The 20,491-nt window shown below is 28.3% G+C and overlaps 1 protein-coding gene across 2 annotated transcripts; it reads right to left on the reverse strand.

Annotated features, from left to right (window-relative positions):
• Nucleotides 1-1,674: 1,674 nt before the first annotated feature.
• Nucleotides 1,675-18,472, reverse strand: LOC107456665 (uncharacterized). 2 transcript variants are annotated; one of them, XM_071181461.2, is made up of 9 exons: nucleotides 18,289-18,472; nucleotides 14,303-14,655; nucleotides 11,743-11,785; nucleotides 11,220-11,300; nucleotides 9,746-9,823; nucleotides 8,018-8,235; nucleotides 6,314-6,374; nucleotides 6,165-6,236; nucleotides 1,675-1,983 (listed from the first exon to the last, which is right to left on the reverse strand). In XM_071181461.2, the coding sequence occupies exons 1-9, from the start codon at nucleotides 18,374-18,376 to the stop codon at nucleotides 1,739-1,741; spliced, it is 1,239 nt and encodes a 412-aa protein (XP_071037562.1). In that variant the 5' UTR covers nucleotides 18,377-18,472; the 3' UTR covers nucleotides 1,675-1,738. The 2 variants fall into 2 exon arrangements, with proteins under 2 accessions (XP_071037562.1, XP_087006317.1); XM_087150191.1 differs by lacking the exon at nucleotides 9,746-9,823.
• Between the last annotated feature and the right edge of the window lie 2,019 nt (nucleotides 18,473-20,491).

Here is a 20,491-nt window from a genome sequence, read left to right on the forward strand (position 1 = left end):
AGTACGTTTTTTTAATTTAGCACTTTTTAATTTACATAGGATAGGCTTTTAGTTTGTGAAAACCCTATTATTAGAGCAAAAATTATTCAAGTTCATATCTTTTTTTATTAATTTTATTATAATATTTAGCAATTGTTTTGATGCAGTTTAAAAATAATTAATTTATTAATAATAATTAATATTAATCAATTAATTAAAAATTTGTTACTAATTAAAACTTAATTTACATTTTAATAATTAACTCAAACAATTTAATGAATTAATTATTAATCAATTATTTAAATGAACAAGTTTACAACGCAACTGCTTTTGAATTAGTACCTAAAACAAATGGTTATCACAGTAAGGGAAAACTTTAAATGACCCCATAGGTATGAAAAGTTTAAAGCAGTTTTATTAATGAGATTCAGAGAATCAGGGTTAAGCGAATAAATTAAAGGGGGGGGGGCGAGCCTCCATTTATACAAATAATGGTTTTTGACGAATAACTTCATACGAATACACACTGCTTTACTCTAAAGAAGTTTGAACCAAATACAATAATTTTATGTTATTTTATAGCCGGCGTTGAACAGCCGGGCCAATTTTGAGTTTACGACTACCGATAGAACACAAGGGAAATCATGGATCAACCATGGAGACAAACTAGCCTTCGAGAAATACTTTTTGATAGAGCTAACCAACAATTGTGTTACTTGGTGAGGAAAACTATCAAGACCTCCCATGCTTAGCCCGAAACCAAGGAGATTCTGACCCATGATCCATCTACTACAGAGGTTATTTTATGTCAGCATTGTGGTCGGTATGAGCAGGGAGAAAAATTCGTTATTTCCTGCAAACACTGGGATTCGAACTTGGGTCACTTCATTGGGATACAAATACAACCAATCTTTTCCTTGAGCCACAGCTGCTCCAAATACAATCATTATAAAAAATAAATGAATATGTATTGGCAAGCAAAAGATTATAAAACAGGCTGAAGTTATTTGCTTCTGGTTGTCAAATAACGCCATATGAATGATGAACTTCAATAAATTGAAAAGTGCGTACTAGTCCAAAAACCAATATCTGTACAGATAGCTTATCATGTAGTTCTTAATCATTATTCTTCATATTTGGTTAATGACAAAGGATGGTGCATGCTTATGTAAGAAAGTTGCAGGTCCCCCCCCTCAGGTTTTTATTTTTACTTTGACTTTAACTATTATTCAGTTTTAAGATTTAATTCAAATAAGATTTAATTCATTCAAATAAGATTTAATTCATTCATTTAATTCAAGATTTAATTCAAATTTAACATTTAATCCATTTAATAAAATTGTGAGTCGAAAAATCTATAGGAAACTTTTTGTTTTCCTTTTGCGTTCAAAATTCTTGATCTGCAAAACATATAGAAGAATTTTTTTTTTCCAATTTTTTCTTTTCCGAGTTCAACTTTTATACTTCTGAAATTCTTTCATGTGAAATTTTTTGTAGCGTGTTTATTTTGCTTTTTTAAGAAAAATTTCTCGTATCTCCTTGTCAGCAAAAATAAGCAAATTACAAAGCCCCCTCCCCCGTCAGGTAAAATATATCATAACTTCAAAAAAGCATTTTAAAACTGGTGTAGACTTATGTTTCTTACTGACTAATTATAAATGAAAACACTCAAATTACTAAACATAATTTATTTCAGTTAGCTTGAGTTATAAAGGCAATTTGACAATAAAGTCAACTTGTGTTATAAAGTTCCTGAGCGTCAGTATCGACGTTTTATTTTCTTTCGTTTCTCTGCTGTCTCTCCGTTATCTTGAAATTTCATCGGTGGAAGGCTGGCAGACGCATAACCATTAAAATTTTCATTAAATGATTCATTATCTTTAGGTAAACGTGAATGCTTTCTCCCATTCCGAGAAGGCCTTTTTTCGTCTGATAAAGAGCAGCTATTACTTTCTTTACTTTGATTAAATTTTGCATTAACTTCATGTGGCGTAGGACTAATGTCTGGTGAATAAAAAAAAAATAGTTATATTTTTATATGCTTACAAATATTGATTAAATTTTGCATTAACTTTATGTTGCGTAGGATTAATGTCTGGTGAATAAAAAAAAAAAAACTTATATTTTCATATGTTTACAAATAATTCAAGTTAAAGTTGTTTTTAATAATCTTTAAATCAATTACGTACAGATTTCGAATACATTCGCGTGCTAAATTAAGTCGCTATCTTCATTTCTTGGAGAAGAAAAATTAATTGCGTATATTTAAAAATTCAAAAACATTTCTTTCGTTTGGTTTCCTCGGCAAAAATTGCATTTTAGTCAACTCGCGTACAAAAAGTTTTTGAGTCTACTTATGAACTAATCCTTATTTCCGACGGTAACGCATTTATTCAAATCCATTGTATTTAGGTATTTCATTGTATTTTAAATAATTAACGCAGCTGGACGCAAAACGTTTTAATCATGTTGCGACCATACATGGTGTTTCGGATTCACCACCCTTAATACGTACGGTGTCGAGATTTTGCGTTAGTGCATGATTTTTCTTTAGAGGCTATCGCGCGTCTTATATAATAATCTAATTTATTGTTGAGAGACTGAATCGGAAGTTTATCCTTGATTAGAAGTATGCTAAAAAGAGGGGGGGGGGGAATGCTGAAGAACATATAAAGTACATTTAATTATAATTTCTCTAATAAATTAGAAGAAGATGCCACATTTCTAGAATGCAATTTTCATTATGGTTAAATGCAATTTTCATTATGGTTAAATGCAATTTTCATTCAGCATAACACGAAAAAATTACATAATTGCATCTCCTCTGAATAATTAAAGTGTGTCAAAAATTAATGATCTTAACACAGTTATCGATTAAAAATCTTCACTTACGAGTTTCTTATGTTTTAAACAAAAAATATATGAAAATAATTTTAAATTTTGCATTGTTAAATTCTGATAATAAAAAAAAGTGTTCTTTTTTAGGTTCAATTTTTATGTCTGTCTTGATTAAAAAGTCCCCTTCAAACCAAATGATGACCTACAGAAAGTACAGGATTTTTTTTCTTCTTTTTTTCACATAACCTAAAATATTCTACTTTAATTTGAAGCAAATGAATTGCAGTTGGCTTGCTTGTGATGCGTTGAGTGGTAAAATGGAAAAGTCTTACAATTATTTCATCACGTAACAGTTCCCGTGCAACTAAGAGAAGTAACATATAATTTTTTTAAGCGATATAAATTTATTTAATAGTCTATTACTTGTTCAAATAATTGTAAAATTTTGTATTTTAACTCTCAACGCATCACAGCCAGACAGCAGATAAAGAGCAATAGTTTTCAAAAACCAAATGTGATTTTTGAGCTTCAGTATTAGGTATTAGTTCCAACAAACTCAAAAATGCACAGGTTTACCCGGCTGTTACAGATTTATATTGTTTACAAAAATATTTTAACACTGGAATCCATTCAAAGATCACTTTATAGAAAAATATGTGAAGAATTTTAATTCTCACTCTAATATTCAAGCACGAAAAAGGTGACTCTTTTTTTTCCAATCCGAGGCAAAATGGCAACATTTGCCCAAACGGTTTTAGGCAAAAGAACGGTTCAAAGGCAAAAAAGTTAAACTATTTGCTAGATTGACGAGCTTATCAATTTTCTTTTATTATTTTAAGCTGAATTTACGAAATTCGCTGTAATCATTTGGTTATGTGTTGGATTTTACTTCCATACATACCGTAATAACTAACAGTTTCATTTAAGTTTTGCTAGAGGGTGCAAAAAACAGCTAGGCTTGGAGAATTTTTAAGAAAAGCATCGTGATGACTTCTGAGTGGAATTCTCTTTAGTATTATCATTCAGGTTTCAGGGAAAAGAAATGAATGAAGAAAGAAAATGTGTAAAAAGCAGCTAATAATTACTTTTTGATTTTATAATTTTTCTTGGATTTTTTACATCAGTTTTTGAATTTTTTGTCCTACTATCTGGAATGCATTAACTTTTATTAAAATTTGAGAACTTATTTATTTGCTAAATATTTAAGATAACATATAAAATTATAATGTTGAAAAAAAAAATAAATAATGGACCATCCTGGCTCCATCTTTATGGTTCAAAGGGGTGATCTTAAATATGCTAATTAATTAGTGCAGACACAATATTTTAAGTTGCGAAGTCAGACACAGAAACGTACTTTCTCTGAATAAACATACCTTTCTTTCGACGGATTCGGATTTCTGACTCACAAAATATATGGGGCATCTGCTATGTGGGAAATATGGTCGTAATAGTTTGGTCACGAGAGCAGTCCTAAGTTTGGACCCCTTAATGTTAATTTTACTTTTTACGTATTTCACCATATCTCGTAAAGCGAATTAAATTTTTTTTGCACATATTTATAAAATTTGTTTATCCAATGATAATTCTATGCAAAAAATAAATGCTAGTAAATTTTTTTAATTATTATATTTAGCAATAATACAAAAAATTTTGAATTTTAAGGCATGAAATTTTTTACATCATTTTAAAGCATCTAATTTTAGATAAAATACAAAATTCGCGAGAAATCAGTTGAATAGTTTCTGAGAAATCGAACTCTAAATATACGACTTTTTGAAATTTGCTTTCTCTGGAGCTATTCACCTGATTTCGCTCGAATTTTGTATTTTATCTAAAATTAGATGCTTTAAAATGATGTAAAAAATTGCATACTTTAAAATTCAAAATCTTTTCGTCTATTATTAAATTAAATAATAGAAAATAATTAATATTTGCTAAAATTTATTTTTTACATGGGATTATCCTTAGATAAAAGTATTTTTAAAATCGTGAGCAAAAATTTTTAAATTCGCTTAGAAAGTTCTCGAGATATGACGAAATATGCAAAAAGTAAAATTAACATTAGAGATCTGAATTCGTCTACTAAAAGGTATGTTTATACAGAGAATGTACGTTTTTGTATCTGATTTTGGGATTTTAAAATATTGTCTGAATTGACTAATTAGCATATTTGAAGTCACCCCCTCAAACCTTAAAGATTGAGTCCTAGAAAGTGAAGATCCGATCATTAGATCAAAAATTATTCAAGGTGATCCTTTTCTTCTTCTTCCTTTTTTGTCCACTTTGTACATAGAATCCATATAACAAGATAAAAAAAAAAACAAAGAAATAAATAAAAAGGAAATGACATTTTTAATGAATAAGAAAATTACCAAAACTAACAAATTTATTTTTGGTAAGAAATTTTTTTTTTTAAAATTTATAAGTATTTTTAAAAATTATTTTTTTTAAAAATGTTTATAAATGTAGGTATTGAAAAAAAATTATAAAAAGCTAGGTTGGCTCGCCAACCCCCGAAAATTGCTACGCAATCTTCGCAAAATTGCAACGCAACCAAGCTCGTTTCGCTCGCTACTAACTTAGGTACATTGCAAATTTACAAAATTCTAAGAATTCAAAACAATCATTCAAATCCATATAAAAACTTTTTTTTTTAAAAAAAATTACATCTTTTTAGTAAATACTAAGTCATTAAAATAAATTTGAGTTCAAATAAATGACATGTAATTCGTTAAACCTATTAGAAATGTGCTATAGTATAATTCGTGATATAAATCAAAAATCGTCAAATAAATTCGTGAAAAAAAAGCGATTACGACAGAATGCTAAAATAGAGATCTATCGACAAAGACTACTCACTTCTGCCTAGCTTAATAGTATGAGATTGCCGCAGCTGATGCTCTCTGGTTATTTCAGTTTCCGTTTTTAAAAGCGCTATACGTTGAGCCACCTCAGCTAGATTTGGCATGCGACATTTTTAGCGGCAATCATTGGTCGATTTGCCATGTAAGAGAAATAGTAACGTAAACAAAACAAAGCAAACGTTGCCACCGGCGGAAAAGAGGGGGAGCCACGTAAGAGAATTATATATATTAGAATATACTGATGACGAGATTATATGTTTTTCTTTAATTTGTTGCTGGCTTATTTTATTTAATTCTTTATTAATTTTTAAAAAGTTTTTAAAAGAATTTTTAAAAGAAATGTATTATTTGTATTATTTTTGGTAGCTTTCTACTAATTTAAAAAGCGTTTTTCTATTTTATTTCTTTTTTTGCTCTTGCTATTTTTTATCTTACTTATATATATTACCGTGAAATTACATTATAACTATATTTACTTACGGTCCACATTGAACTCTGGTTCTAGAGACGCGGGAAAACTTCGAACGTTCTCTATAATCATTTTTTGAACTCCTACAAAACAACATATTTCATAAGCTCTTGAAATAAAAATTTAAAACTATTAGTAAATATGTTCGTTATATTATTACTTGGAAATTCCAGCTTGGATGATCCTCGTTTAATTGTTCGATAGAAAAATACTGTTAGTTTCTGCAAAAATTAATGAAAAGTGGATTGAGCATCAAAAATTCCACTTAATTTCAAGCAAGGAGCTTAATTATAAGTAATACGTATGTTATAAGGGACAAGCACATCTTTTGTGTAAGAGTTAAAACATAATGTTCAAGGGAGTTAAAAAAAATTTTTTTTTAAGAGTAAGTAGTCCTGTTGCAAAATATATTTACATATCTTCTAAATAAATTTAACACATTCTTAAAGATATATTAGACTTACTGGAAAATAATTTTATTTTTTAAGACAGTTGATTTAAATAAATGGGCTAAATAATTATTTAGTTCAGTTATTCCGAAGTAAATTTTCTAGTTTGTTCAAGCCTAAATTTTTTAATTCTGCCTTATGACGTCGTACAAATTCTTTTCGAAAATGTATGCATTAGTCATCGGCTTAGAGTTAAAGTCAAAATTTTTAAGTTTGCAGTCAGTTATCTAATAACGCTAAGGAGTTTTAAAAAAAATTCTGTTCTATAAATCATTTATCTTAAACTTTAACTGAGTATTCTTTATTAAAAATTATTTTGTTTCTATTTTAAACTAAAGAATATAGAATTTTCTAGTAATGCCGCATGCCAGAAAGAACGTATGATACTTGGAAGAGAAAAATTATTTATACTATAATTTAAAAAAAAAACACAACAATTTTTAATATAAAAGAAAAATGCTCACTTTGATGGAAAAGAAATATATTTGAAAGCAATATATAAAATTTCAAATCATATTATTAACATTCATATGAACTATTCTTTCCTATATGTAATATGTTCGAGTTTAATTACATTTTGTCATATAAATAAAACGCACATAACTTTTTGTGCCTTTTATTTAGATATTCCATAGAGATTTGATAGAGCCATTCATAAAATAAGTAATGCAATGTAATACCAGAAATTGATAAAAAATGACTTACCTTTGAAATGAATAATATTCTTCGAAAATGTATAATGTCCTTTTCTTTCATTGAAATGCAGAACAGTAAAAGATCACATTTAAAGATTTTTTTTTTCGTTAAAATTCGTGCATTGATTTACTTCCATTGAAATAACAAGAAGAAACGGAAGGTAAAGAATTTAACTCATGGATTGTTCACTTCTCACGTGGTTTCATTATTAGAACTAAAATCAACATATAATGCTCACTTCACCTCGATTACTGCTCTATGATATAAACAAGTGAATTCGTGAGTTGATTAAATTTTCTATAATAAGTTAATTTGATCAGATGATTTATTTCAATTTGTATAACTTAAATTTAGCTTTTGATTTAAATAAATTATTTTAATTAGAAAGTTTACTTCTATTCGTTATATAATCTTTGTTATCTTTGAAAGGACAATAAGAATAACAAAATGACAAGATTAAAACGAGCACAACATTTTTTGTTTTGTAAAATAATATTTTCCTTTCTCATAAATTAGTTTAGACATTACCAGTTTGTGGTTTAATGAAATCTATTATGATAGTAACTTATATGATAAAATTAGAACTACATGTAAGCTTTTTTTTTTTTTTTATATGTTTGTAAAAAATTTTCCGTCGGGATTTTTTTAAAAAAAGAAAACAAGTTTGAAAATTATTATTAGGAATTGTTAAAATTTACATTCTTAACATGCATACTTACCCAAACAGTTATAACCGGAAATAGATACAAACTGCTGATCACAATTCCAGTAACTACACTAATCAGAGATAGCTGAATTTGCAGGTAGAATTTGAGGAGTAGAGATTGCGGTATGTGTTTTCTTATACCAGAAGCATGAATATCAAACAATGTTTCTCTTAAAATCTTGAAATTAAATAAGTTTGAGATTAAAAAAGATGACTGATTTCCTATTAAAACTGTAAATATAAAAGTACAGAATAAAAAGTATTAAAAAAAGTTGTAAAAAATTTAGCTTGAGTTTGACTTAATAATTAGAAACTACATACTTTTAAAATTATTAATTATATAGTAAAAATAATTCTTTATTTTAAAAATGATAGTATTTCAAAAAAGTTATTTCAACCTGGGCTTGATAGTAAAATTTTCACTGAGAAAAAATCAAATAAATGAATAAATAACTATTTTAGTATTTTAATTATTTTATTGAACCATTTTATACAATCTAATTTTTTTTAATAACTAGCAGATTCCACCCCCTATTCGCTCTTAGCAAACCTCCGTAATTATGCTTCGCATTCAACATCGTTTATACACGGAACATTTTGTAAACAGCAATAAAATACTGTAGTTTTATGTTAGAACAAAACAAATACAATAATTTTACATTGTATCAATATGTTAATGGTTAAAAAAATGAAATGTCAACTGGGAGAAATATTCTCTATCTTCTCTCTCTGCCTCTCTCCCTCTCATTTGTTACTTTTGTCATCAAATCAAGCATAAACTTATAAAATAAAAGCCTTTACACATTTTAAATGCTTGATGATTGAACTGCAGGACTAGATATATAGGGAAATTCCATGAAATATTTATTCCAAAAGCAATCCTTAAGTATTATTGAAATGAACTATATCAAATCGTAATGTACGTGAATTAAATTAAATTTATGCATAAAACTAAAGCTTCACAGGATGTATATGTTGCATATTTTTAAAATTTTACTTTAAAAAGATTAACACCTTGTACACAAAACTAGATTAAAATAAAGTAGTATAAAATGAGCAAGCGATAGTATAAATTAGTAGTATAAATAATTCTAAAAAAACTGTCAAAGGGGTACTGGGGATGGAGCCTCCAAGTTTTTTTATTGTCAATATAAATATTAACAGATTAAAGAAAAATTATAATGCATAAATTAATATAATAAAAATATCTTCATTTTTAGAAGCATTTAAAAAATCTGAGAATGCTTTTTACTACGGAATAAGCATAAGGTAAATAACATGCTTCCTCTGTGCCTCACAGAGACAACTCAATGATGGCAAGATTTTTCCTCCTATTATATGCAGAAAAAGAAACGCATTTTTAACGAAGGGAAATATCTAAGAAACTATTCAAGTGGCCTCAATGTAAATGTCATATTCTAATTCGGAGCCTTAGAATTTATAAAACAAATTTTTTGCTTGATATCAACATTTTACATCACACTTGTTGCCATTTCTTTGTTAATAAAATGTCACAATTAGTCTAATTTCATGTGCAATAACTTAAAATTTATTAGTTTTTTAACTTTAGAACAAAAAATAAATTTTAGTTTTAATAATGATTGAAAAGTTATAGCTTTCAATTTCGTGACTTCTTTATCCCACCTGACACAACTATATAATTTATATTTCTTTTTTTGAAAATAATCAGGTTGATGGAATATTTAGATAAAATCTGAAGGGAAGAAAAAACTATTATCACCTCTTATAATTAGGTTTTGTTCTGGTGATGAAGGAGTTAAAATTTCTTCAACTTGCCATAGAAGAACCTTACCATAAACTAAAAAATATTTCAACAATTGTTATTTTTCACTAAAGTCTTAGTTATAATAAATACATAAATTGCCTAGCTGTCAAAATTTGCAATTTTTGAGATAACGTTTTATCGAAGCACAAATTTTGCTACCAAATTAATTATATGAAATCTTATGTTAAAATCGGAATAGTTAGCTATGAAATTAGAAGTTGTAGTTGATCACATTTCCGAAATTATTATTCATTCATTTTACACGAGAGTATATTTAAATAATGTTCAAAAGGGCAAAAAAAAAAACAAAAAAAAATCGTAGTCCATTCTACTAGTTCTCGGCACTGGTTTTCACAACAAGAGCTATAACAAGGTCTGTGAAGAGATTTTGTTTCGGAGACCTTTTTTCAGTTTTAGAAACAGGATATAGTCATTGCGGACCAAATCTGGACTGTAAAAGATGGACAGCTCCAGATTTCCTATTTGAAGTCTTGCACCAATATGACATGTTGAGTCATACCATCACTCAACATTTCAAAACGCTTGCGTGTGATAGCTTCACGTAATTCTTTGCCCATAAATATGAGTTACTGTTAGCATTTTTCAGCTTGGTCACTTTTCCAGAAGTCAGTCCATTTCAATGGTTTTGATGTATCTTCAAATTGACCCAAGCTATCCTCATAATTGTTGTCTGCTAAAGTGTAATGTTTAAAATCCATAAAAATTAATCCGAAATAATTTTCACGGATATTTTAAGCGGTTTATATCTGCTGTCCTAAGTAAGAAAGTAACTTCACCAATCAGAAGGCAGTTGAAATACTGCATACCTGCCTGCATCCTTTTTAGAATAGTCTTAAAAACCGAAATAGTACATCAAATTTTCAATTATTAATTTTCTTTATGTGATGAAAAATTTGATGGAACACACATGTTCTTTGAAAAAGTTATAACTGGAGCTTAAATTGTCACATAGATAGAACATGTTTAAATTGCATAGCATAAGAGCGTGAGAACTACATTTTATTTTAGGGAATAAATGATTTCATATATAATTAACTGTACTCATAATTTTTTAGACACAAAATTTTGCTGTTTTTATGCAAGATTTTCTAAAATAAATTTCACGCATTAAAAATATTAAAAAGATAAGCCTGTTTGGGATTTTAATTCATTAAAAATCTTAAAAAGTGCTTCTTTTTTAAAGAAAAAGTTTAGATAAGGATATGAACAATTTTCTTCCAAGCTCGGTGAATGATGAATCTTTTATAAATTTCGTTTATTCAAATAACGATGTTCTATGTAAAAATTTATTAGGAAACTGAAAATTGTTTACTTAAATTTAAATGACAAATAAAAATTAGTTTCCACTTACATAATATGTATAATCTAATTTATATTTTAAATAATCTAATACATTTATAAGCATTACTTGTTTCCACACAAAAAGGAACTAAGATTGATAGAAGTATAATCCCAGATAGTAGAAAGGTGATCACAACTATTCTCGTACCTATAGAAAGAAATAGTTAATTCTCAGGAATTGTGTGTAATTAAGAATCTAATTATTATTTTGGTGAACACGATGAAATCAAAATAAATGTTTTAAACTAAACTTTTCTCTGTATTGTTTCTTATTCCGTATTGTTCAGAATTACTATCGATTTGTTATATAGAAAGAAAGAAATAACCAGCTTTATGTCCATAAAACTTCATAAAGTTAAAATACAAAAACATGATTTATGATAATGACTTAGTTTCGTATGCTTTCTTAACCTCTGATGTCGACACTTCTAAAACCATATGATTATCATAGCATCTAAAAAAAGTGAGATTCTAATAAGAATTCTGAGATGAATAAGCCACGTTATCGAAAAAAATCATTCATTCGACTTTTTAACATAGATCCGAATGTATACAAAAATAAAAGGCGGATAGAAAACAAAGATACTCACTTTTTGGTAAACTAGTCCGAGGGCTATGTTTTCCATTTCTGCTCTGTGAAATAAAGAAAATAAATTAAGTTATAAATTAAATTTCCACAATTTCATTAAATGAGAAAGCTTTTTCTTATATACTTTTTATTGTCTTCCTTTAAAAATATGCTTCCCTTTCACACGATTACAATTTTTAAACAATGTGTTTATTTATATAAATATATATATCTCACTCTTGTCTTGATATATTTTGCTTTAGCCATATTAATACAATATTAGAAAGCACTCTTTTTCGGATATAATCGTGTGAGCTGATGACAAGATTATATCTTTTTCTTATTTAGTTTTCCCGATTTCTAGTTTCAAATTTTCAAATATTTTTGAAAAAAATTTCTCGCGCTCGTGTCTCTACTTCCCACGTCCAAACATTTCCCTGATGATTCTTTAAAGATTTACATTTTGAACATAAATAATTTTACTTAGTAATGCATTTTTAAAATAACACTTAAAATTAAAAGTTCATTGTAATTACTAATAAAGCGAGCGCAAAAATTATAATTTAATATTTTAGCTTATCAAACAGGCTGATATATTAAATACAATTTGTGCATGCACCACATTGTGGATGAACCTGATCGAATCTCTTAATGATTTAACGAATCTTCTTAACTCCTACCCATAAAATTAAATTAATTTAATTTTCCCCAGAAATAATAATGGTAAGCCGGTTATTAAATATAGACACAGATTTAAGTAATTATATCTTAAAATATAGCATATTAAGGTAATATCATAGAATTACATTATAATAATGAAACACGCTTTTCGTTTTAAACTTTTTTTAGTAAGCATTCAAAGTCAAAAACGTAATAAAAGCAGCGTAGAATAAAGATAAATATATCTTACGGGTCAATACCTTTAAATTGGAGATACAAAAATATTTTATAATAGGAAAACGATACCTCATGACTTTTATTAATTTTATCTAGATGACAACCAAAAAATTGTACGGAAATTAATATTTGGGAACAGAATCTTACTATGTGATTTTCCGGCTAATAAAAATGCACCAGCATCAATAGAAAACTGTATTAAACCATTCTGTTTTATGTAATATAGAGATTTATAGCTCGCATTTGAAAAGGTTCAATTAAAGTAACAATAATTTCTGATTTAATAACTTTCCTATTTCTGGTTGGCCGGTTGATGTATTTGAAGCATGACTTTCGTATTGTGAAAGATTTTATTGGATCGTGCGGCACCATCATTGGATTTTTGTAAATAGCTCGATTTCGCAGCATGTTACAGATACAAAACAGCTTTAAAAAAGCGCAGAGTTGAGGGCTATTTATTTATTACTCATAGATTAAATATATCCATTTAAAAATGACTTTTTGTTATCTTAAGAAATTACATTCTCTACTGCCTCGATTGATTTTTAAGTGTATATTTAATTTGCGAATAAAAATAAAATTGTAAATAACTTTTATTCTATTACTTGGATTTTCACGAACTTAGTGCTTAATTTTAATGGCATAAGAGATTAAACTCAAATGGTAAGAGACGTAGACGAGAAAAAATTATATTTCAATAAATTCGACGCGTGATACGGCACTGTATTTAATTAACTTCACGTTAAATAACATTCTAGCTTATGTGGAGAAACTTAGCTCAACTTTAATATGCCATTTTACTCATAACAGATCAGCTGGTCACAAGTGTAGGTATCTGTGATCTTCTTCTTAAAGTGTAAGTACCCAATTAGAGAATTATTTTGTTTAAGGGTTTCTTAAAGTGGGTTACCAATTCAGTAGGAAAATATTTTTTGGAATAAAAATCGGTTTTGTTTAAAAACGGTAATGATAGTCATATTTTGTTGAAACTTTTTCCTAAATAATATTTTCTTTCCTTCCAACGATTGGTAAAACTAAATGGAGTTTTTTCCTGGAACCGAAAATAACTTTTGGCTCGATACTATATTTAAATAAATAAATAAAGTACTTAATGAAATAGCCTTAGCTCGCGTTATAATCGTCAATATAATTTTTGCGCCATTTGAAAAAAATTTTGTACAAAAATTCTATGAATAAAAAATTACTATTTCCATGAATTTTATATCCCGTACTTTTAACTTCTCTAACAGTTTATAACGTTGATTGTATTACAAATGGAATTGTTTAAACCAGCTGTTCCTACGGCTATTGCACACTAAATTTCCAACCATATTTCGACGGAACCCCTACTTAATAAACAACTACTATTACAATTTTTTAAACCCTGTTTCTTTTTCATAATTTTTTTAATTCATTTTTATCAGAAAAATTACACTTTCTTTAAAGGTATAAAAACTTGCCATTTTTTTTTTCATTGGCACTTTACTTTAATTTCGTAAAGGCAACCGAAATAATAACTAACTAATTGATTAGATCTAAACGTAATTACAGATTTCAAAAATGTTAAAAAAAAGTACTAATTCTCGGAAACCTTTAACTTTCCAGCGTAACCCTAAGGTTCCTCGAAACACCATTTGGGAACCGAAGGTTTTTACCTAAGGAAAATGCATACTTTGTTTACTTACTTTGTTCGATATTACACCTTTTATCAATATTAGACCACTGGTAGAAACGAAAGATAATAAACTCACTGCCATCAAAGATCTAACTAAGAACAAGCAAGTTACTTCAATCAGTCTTCGAAGAAGAGTATAAATAAATTGATAAGCTGGTGTGTTTTGTAGAATTAATATATGAATATTTTCTACTTCTTTCATGTTTTTCATTTGAATGCATCTTCCAAAAGAATAGTCAATGAATGATGTACATTTCGTTTTGGACGTTAACCAGTTTTCTTCCAGTGAGCTTTTATAAATCAAGTAGTAATTCCAATTTATGAAATATGGATCTGCATGTCTGAGTAACCCATAAGAAGACTCTAAAATTATAAATAAAATACAGTACGTTATCCTTTGATATAGTTTTTTTTAAAAAAAACTATATATAGTTCCATTGTTTTTTTTTTAAATCTAAATTTGAAGTTGGTTTTCAAATGTAAGGAAAAACTTCATACGGGAAGGCGAAATATGGATCTTTTTCACCTGATACATAATTTAAAACATTTTGAACAATCTTAGAAAGAATGCAAACATATGACTTAGGCCTACTTTATTTTTGATTTACATACATATGAGATTTTGGCATACATACTTACGTGTAATATTATGTATATAGTTTTATTTCAAAACCAGCGTTGAACTGCTGACACAATTCTGAGTTTACGACTATCAATGTTCAACTTCATACCCTTGTAATTTTAAGTCCAACCCAGAAGACAAGAGAACTTCTGGTTCAAGCATTTCAGTACAAACTAGTTTTCGTGGAGGACTTTTGATGGAACTAATCAGCATTTGCATAACGTGAAGAGGAAAATCATGAAAACATCCCACGGTTAGCCCGATGGCAAGGGGATTCCAACACATGATTCGTTTATCGCTAAGGATAATTTGCATCACGTCAGCACAGCTGTCAGCTCAAGCAGAGAGCAGAACTAGTATTGACCAACCTCCACCGGGATTCGAACCAATGTTACTTCATTGAGTGGCAAACGCTCTATCTTCTGAGCCACTGAGGCTCAAATATTGATTAAGGGGTCAGATATATGAATAATATGAATATTAATAGGTAGAAAACTGATAATGATTTGAAAGTTTCGGTTTGGCCTGGGATGGTATAGTGGTTAAGTCAACGAACTGCCATTAGGAATGACCAGGGTTCTATCCTCGTTAGCGTCATGAAAACTACCCAGCTTTAGACGAACGAGTACCAGCTAGTCTGAAAATTAAAGGCGGTCGTTGCGTAATATTGAACACTTTGCTACTGTCACCATGATCCCCTGGCCGACAAACTGACTGTTGTGAGAGCGTTTCTGATATGTTGAATTTCTGAAATCCAAGAATAGAGCACTCAGTTCCCAACCAGGCGATTCAGCAAAGATCGAGCTGAATTTGAATTCCAGTGACGTCTCACACTGACAACAGAAAAATTTATCCAGTGGTAAATAGATTATGGATAATTGCAAAGCTCACAAAATAGTTCCTGCAGGTTAACTAATTACCTGCGAGAAATCATAGTCAGAACCTGAATCCTTTATATCATTAAAAGTATACTTGGAGGGCACCATACCCCAATTAGCTCATTTATTCTGTGATTAATGTTTCATTCTTTTCCCATTCAGGAAAGTTCTAAGTATGATTATGAGTATGTATTATAATTGTAAAATAACAATTTTGTTTGTATTATATCAACTCATCTTTTCACTTAGTTAAATCTGTTCAGTGGTTGTCAATATATTTGGCGAAGTTAGAAAATTCTTTTAATTTTTAACATCTGCGCAACTACGCATTAAAGCTCTCATATCATTGAAATTATTAGTTCCATTAGGTCTCTTTCGATTCATCATAAAAATAATTTTAAAAAAATACCTCATTTGCTTAAGAGAGCAATGCCAGACTCGTAAATAGTTATAATCCAAATAACTGTTTGTTTATTTTGTTAACTTCAAATTCTTACATGTTACTAGCTATTAGTTCTATCTACTTTGTTTTGGTTACATTCGATTCAAAGTAAAAAAATACATAGGTATCGTTTTTTCTTTTTTTCGCCTCCACCTCAGTAAATTCAAGATGGTGAAATTGCCTAGAATTGATCTCGAAAGCTTACATTAAGGGAGGGACAAACTTTAAACTTCCATTTTGTGCCTAAACCACAATTTTTAAAATAATTTTCACCTTTTCCCTAAATGTTTTCGAGTATTTATTTTGTTCAGTGATAGTGAATGTACCCAAAAAGGGGGATTTATAAAAATGCAAAAATTGGCGGGGTATTATCCTATTATCAATAACATCAAATGTTTATGGCAAAATTATTGCAAATAAAAAAAAAAACATAATTAAAAATGTTCTTAGTATAGAACAGGGAGTTATAGTTCTACTGTCCAATACATATTTATACTTAGAAATATAATCGAAGAATGTGTTAAATATAAGGCTGCACTGTATTTAAACTTCATTGATTTTAGTAAGGATTTCGATTCAATTATTAGTATCAAATTATGACAAATTATAAAACTTTATTGTATACTACAGAAGTTAATAAATATTATTAGAGAATTGTATAGTAATAGCATAGATTGCGTTGAATTAGATGGAAAACCAACTAATTTCTTTTTAAATAACATTGGCGTTAGACAAGGCAGAGTTCTATTAGGACTTTTACTTACTGTTATTGTCTTAAGAAAATTGATATTGTCTTAAGAATTATTGTTATTGTACTAAGAAAAAAATCAACTAAGGAAAAGTTAGGAATAGAATGGAATTTTTATTTTGCTCTGGAAGATTTGGACTTAGCAAACGATATTGTGTTTTTACCATCAAGAAAAGATTTGTAGAAAAAACTGATTTTCTAGCCAAATATGCAGAATTAATTGGATTATATATGAATCGAACCAAAACAAAGATCCTTCAAATTATTAGTAAAAATGATGGTTACAAGTATCTTAAGCATAAATCAGTAGAAAATGCTGAGAATTTTTTTTATATCTGAGTGCAACGATAAGTGCCCAAGGTGGTAAATTTAAAATAGAATTGTAAAAGCCCTCAATTTATTCAAAAATTTAAGTACATTTTGGAAGAGCTCAAATATGAATTTAAGTGTGAAAGTAAATCTGTATAAATCATTTATAAGATATATTCTTTTATATGGTTGAGAAATTTGGAAATTGACAGCAAATGCAAATTAAAAAATTAAATATTTTTCAAAATAAATTATGGAAAAACTATAATGAATATTGTCTAGCACCAATACCAATGAAATGCTATTACAAATAAATAAATAAATAAAAAATAAAACCCTTAAATGAAGAGATTAAAATTAGAAAATGGGAGTTTATCAGCCACTGGGAACATAAAAAGGGAGAATAGAGGAAGCCTAAAACTAACGTGACGCTAGACGATGCGTTGACTAACGTGAAGCTCAAAAAAGGGAAGTTAATCAAAATTATTTTGTCCAAAATCAATATAATTTTGTTCAAAATCAAAATTATTTTGTATAAAATCGATATAGATTTCCTAACGAACATGACAAATTTCTAATCATGACATTTAAAAACTTTTTTCATGTTTCTAAAAGATTATTTTAAATTGGTGAAAATTATTTACTAAAATTAATTCATTTAACACCAGAAATACAAAAAAACAAAACAAAAATACTTTGATTTTTTTACTAAACTAGTATGCAACAGTAACGACAAAGACTGTACCATTAGTTAAGAAAGAATTCCTTAAAACTTAAAATTTATAAATTATAATTACAAAACCAAATCTCTCTTATCCTCCGTCTTCCTCAACTTTTAAAATATGAATAGCACTAATCGCTAATTGCACTAACTATCGAAAAGCTCCATTCTGAAAATAATTCAGTTTAATATAAATATTCTTAAGTCATAATTAATGTATTTTAAAATTGAAACTTTAAGTTATATCATACGTTAAAAACACCAAAAGAAACTTACTTGGAGTAAATCCTCCATTATAGTAAAACCGAAAAACTAATATCAAAAGTGATAGTAGGTGCATGAAGAAGATAAAGAATTTATGCATGTCATTAGTCGCTAGCTTTAATTTTACTGAAAATTCTCAACTGTTCGTATGCCACAATGTCATTTTCAATAAAAACAATTTTTGTTGCCAATCTAGGTTTTACACGAGATAAATAAAATAAAAATATGGTTACCTAGTAATTAATCATTTTCCTAAATATTTTTATAATTAAAAGGATATTGATATTGTAGAAAGCAAAATGTAATGCGATGAATTAAGAAAAAACTAATATTGAACGGAATAAACAAAGCATCGCAGGTTTGAATATAAAATCACGTGTTTTGCGATCAAACAATTTTGCCCCGATTATAAATTCGTTCAAAATTTTAAAGCAGATCGTTTGGTAGAGCCATATAAAAAATAAAAATTTTTCATTGGCTTAGATATTGATAAAAATGAAGAATGAAGACTTTATTTGAAGATTTTATTTCTATCAAATATTTTAAAGATTACATCAGTGATATTTGACAGCTTGCAGCTCTAATTAAAAACCGACGTTTTTGCAAGTTTTTTTTTCGTTTGTCCCTCCTTATAAGATTAGTATACATTCTATTTTCAGTATGAGTTTCGGACAATAAAAGATTTTTTTAAGAATTGTCATTAAAAATTTTCCGACCAAGTTAGGCATTTTTTGGAATTTCATGTCTTAGCATGAAATCAGTTTCAAATGTGAGACGTGTTTCTAAAAATTACAAATAATTCACAAAATGTAAAGTATTTATCAGATTATTATATTTGCTATTTTCAGTGTGTTTCAGACAATAAAAGGTTTTTTTTAGAAGTTGTTTTAAAACATTTTCCGACCAAATTGGGTAACTGTGAAAAAAATGACTTGAATATTTTAACATGAAACAGTTTCAAATGTGAGAAGTGATTTACAAAAATTATAAAGTGTGACTCTTCATTTCAGAATGTTCCATGTATTCTTAGTGTGTATTTTGGAGAATGAAAAGAATTTTTTTAAGGATTATCTTTAATTATTTTCCGACTTAATCGGGTGTTTTTGGAATGTGGTTATCGGTTTCAAATGTGGGACACTATAAATACTGACAGAAATAATAAAAAATTGTAAATCAAAATTGATAGAGAAATGGCTTTAATTCGCTTATTAGAAATGTAAAATACCGACACATTATTATTGACGCACTATTTTGATGCAGTTTCTATAGGTTCCAAATGTACAAATATAGGTACGATGTATAATATTAGTGTATTCGATACCTATTAAAACTGCATCAATGCTGGGAAGGTTTAGTATAGATTTTAGATTCTGTGAAAATAGGTTTTTTGCGGTCCCACTAAAGGGATTGGTTCCGGGGAAAATCTCTTGATTGTGGTAAATGTTGACTATCATAAGTTGGCCTCCAGCAACAACATAATGCCGAATATATTGAACATTGATTGATATTAATTATTGATATTGGTACATTTATAGCTTACTTTTTTCACCCTGTATGAAGAACGAGTATTAAGCTGTTAAATAATAAATCAAGACTGCCAGAGTTAGTCCCTATCCAATGCAAATTAAAAGTAGTTAATTTTATGTTTCAAAACCCTTGAAGCTTCTGAACTACTGTTTCATGTTCGATTCCAGCGTAAAACTCGCATAATAAACGATATTTCATTTATCTTTGTAGCAGAGTCAGGTTTAGGCGTGTTAGTATTTACAGTACAGAATTTTGCGTGTAGTACTTTTATAATTTCTAAACTATTCGTACTATAATCTCTTTTGGTAGATATCAATTAATTCAGTGCATAAGAAACTACATCAGAAACTACGTCATTTGTCCAATATCTACACTTAAATTTCTTCCCTCTTTTACTTTTCTTCATGTGAGTTCATCTGATACTTCCATAAACCATTTCCATTTTATTTGTTTTTTAAATTTTGTTTTGTTTTAGAGTCTCGATAGTTTAAGCATTCAACAATAACCCACACATACACAACAAATTAAAAAACTACTATATCCACATTGCAAAACCACCTTAACCATAGATAATACGGGTTCGCTGCTGAAGAACTGAATGCTGAAGAACTGAATTGTGGTAAGATTTCTGTAATGTCTTTGTCACCAGACGTAACAAGTTCAATTCAGCCCAAATAGATCAAAGTGC

The sequence above is a fragment of the Parasteatoda tepidariorum genome, chromosome 8 (genome assembly GCF_982258835.1).
Source record: "Parasteatoda tepidariorum strain Cologne lab strain chromosome 8, Ptep-v5.0, whole genome shotgun sequence".
NCBI classification, from domain to species: domain Eukaryota; kingdom Metazoa; phylum Arthropoda; class Arachnida; order Araneae; family Theridiidae; genus Parasteatoda; species Parasteatoda tepidariorum.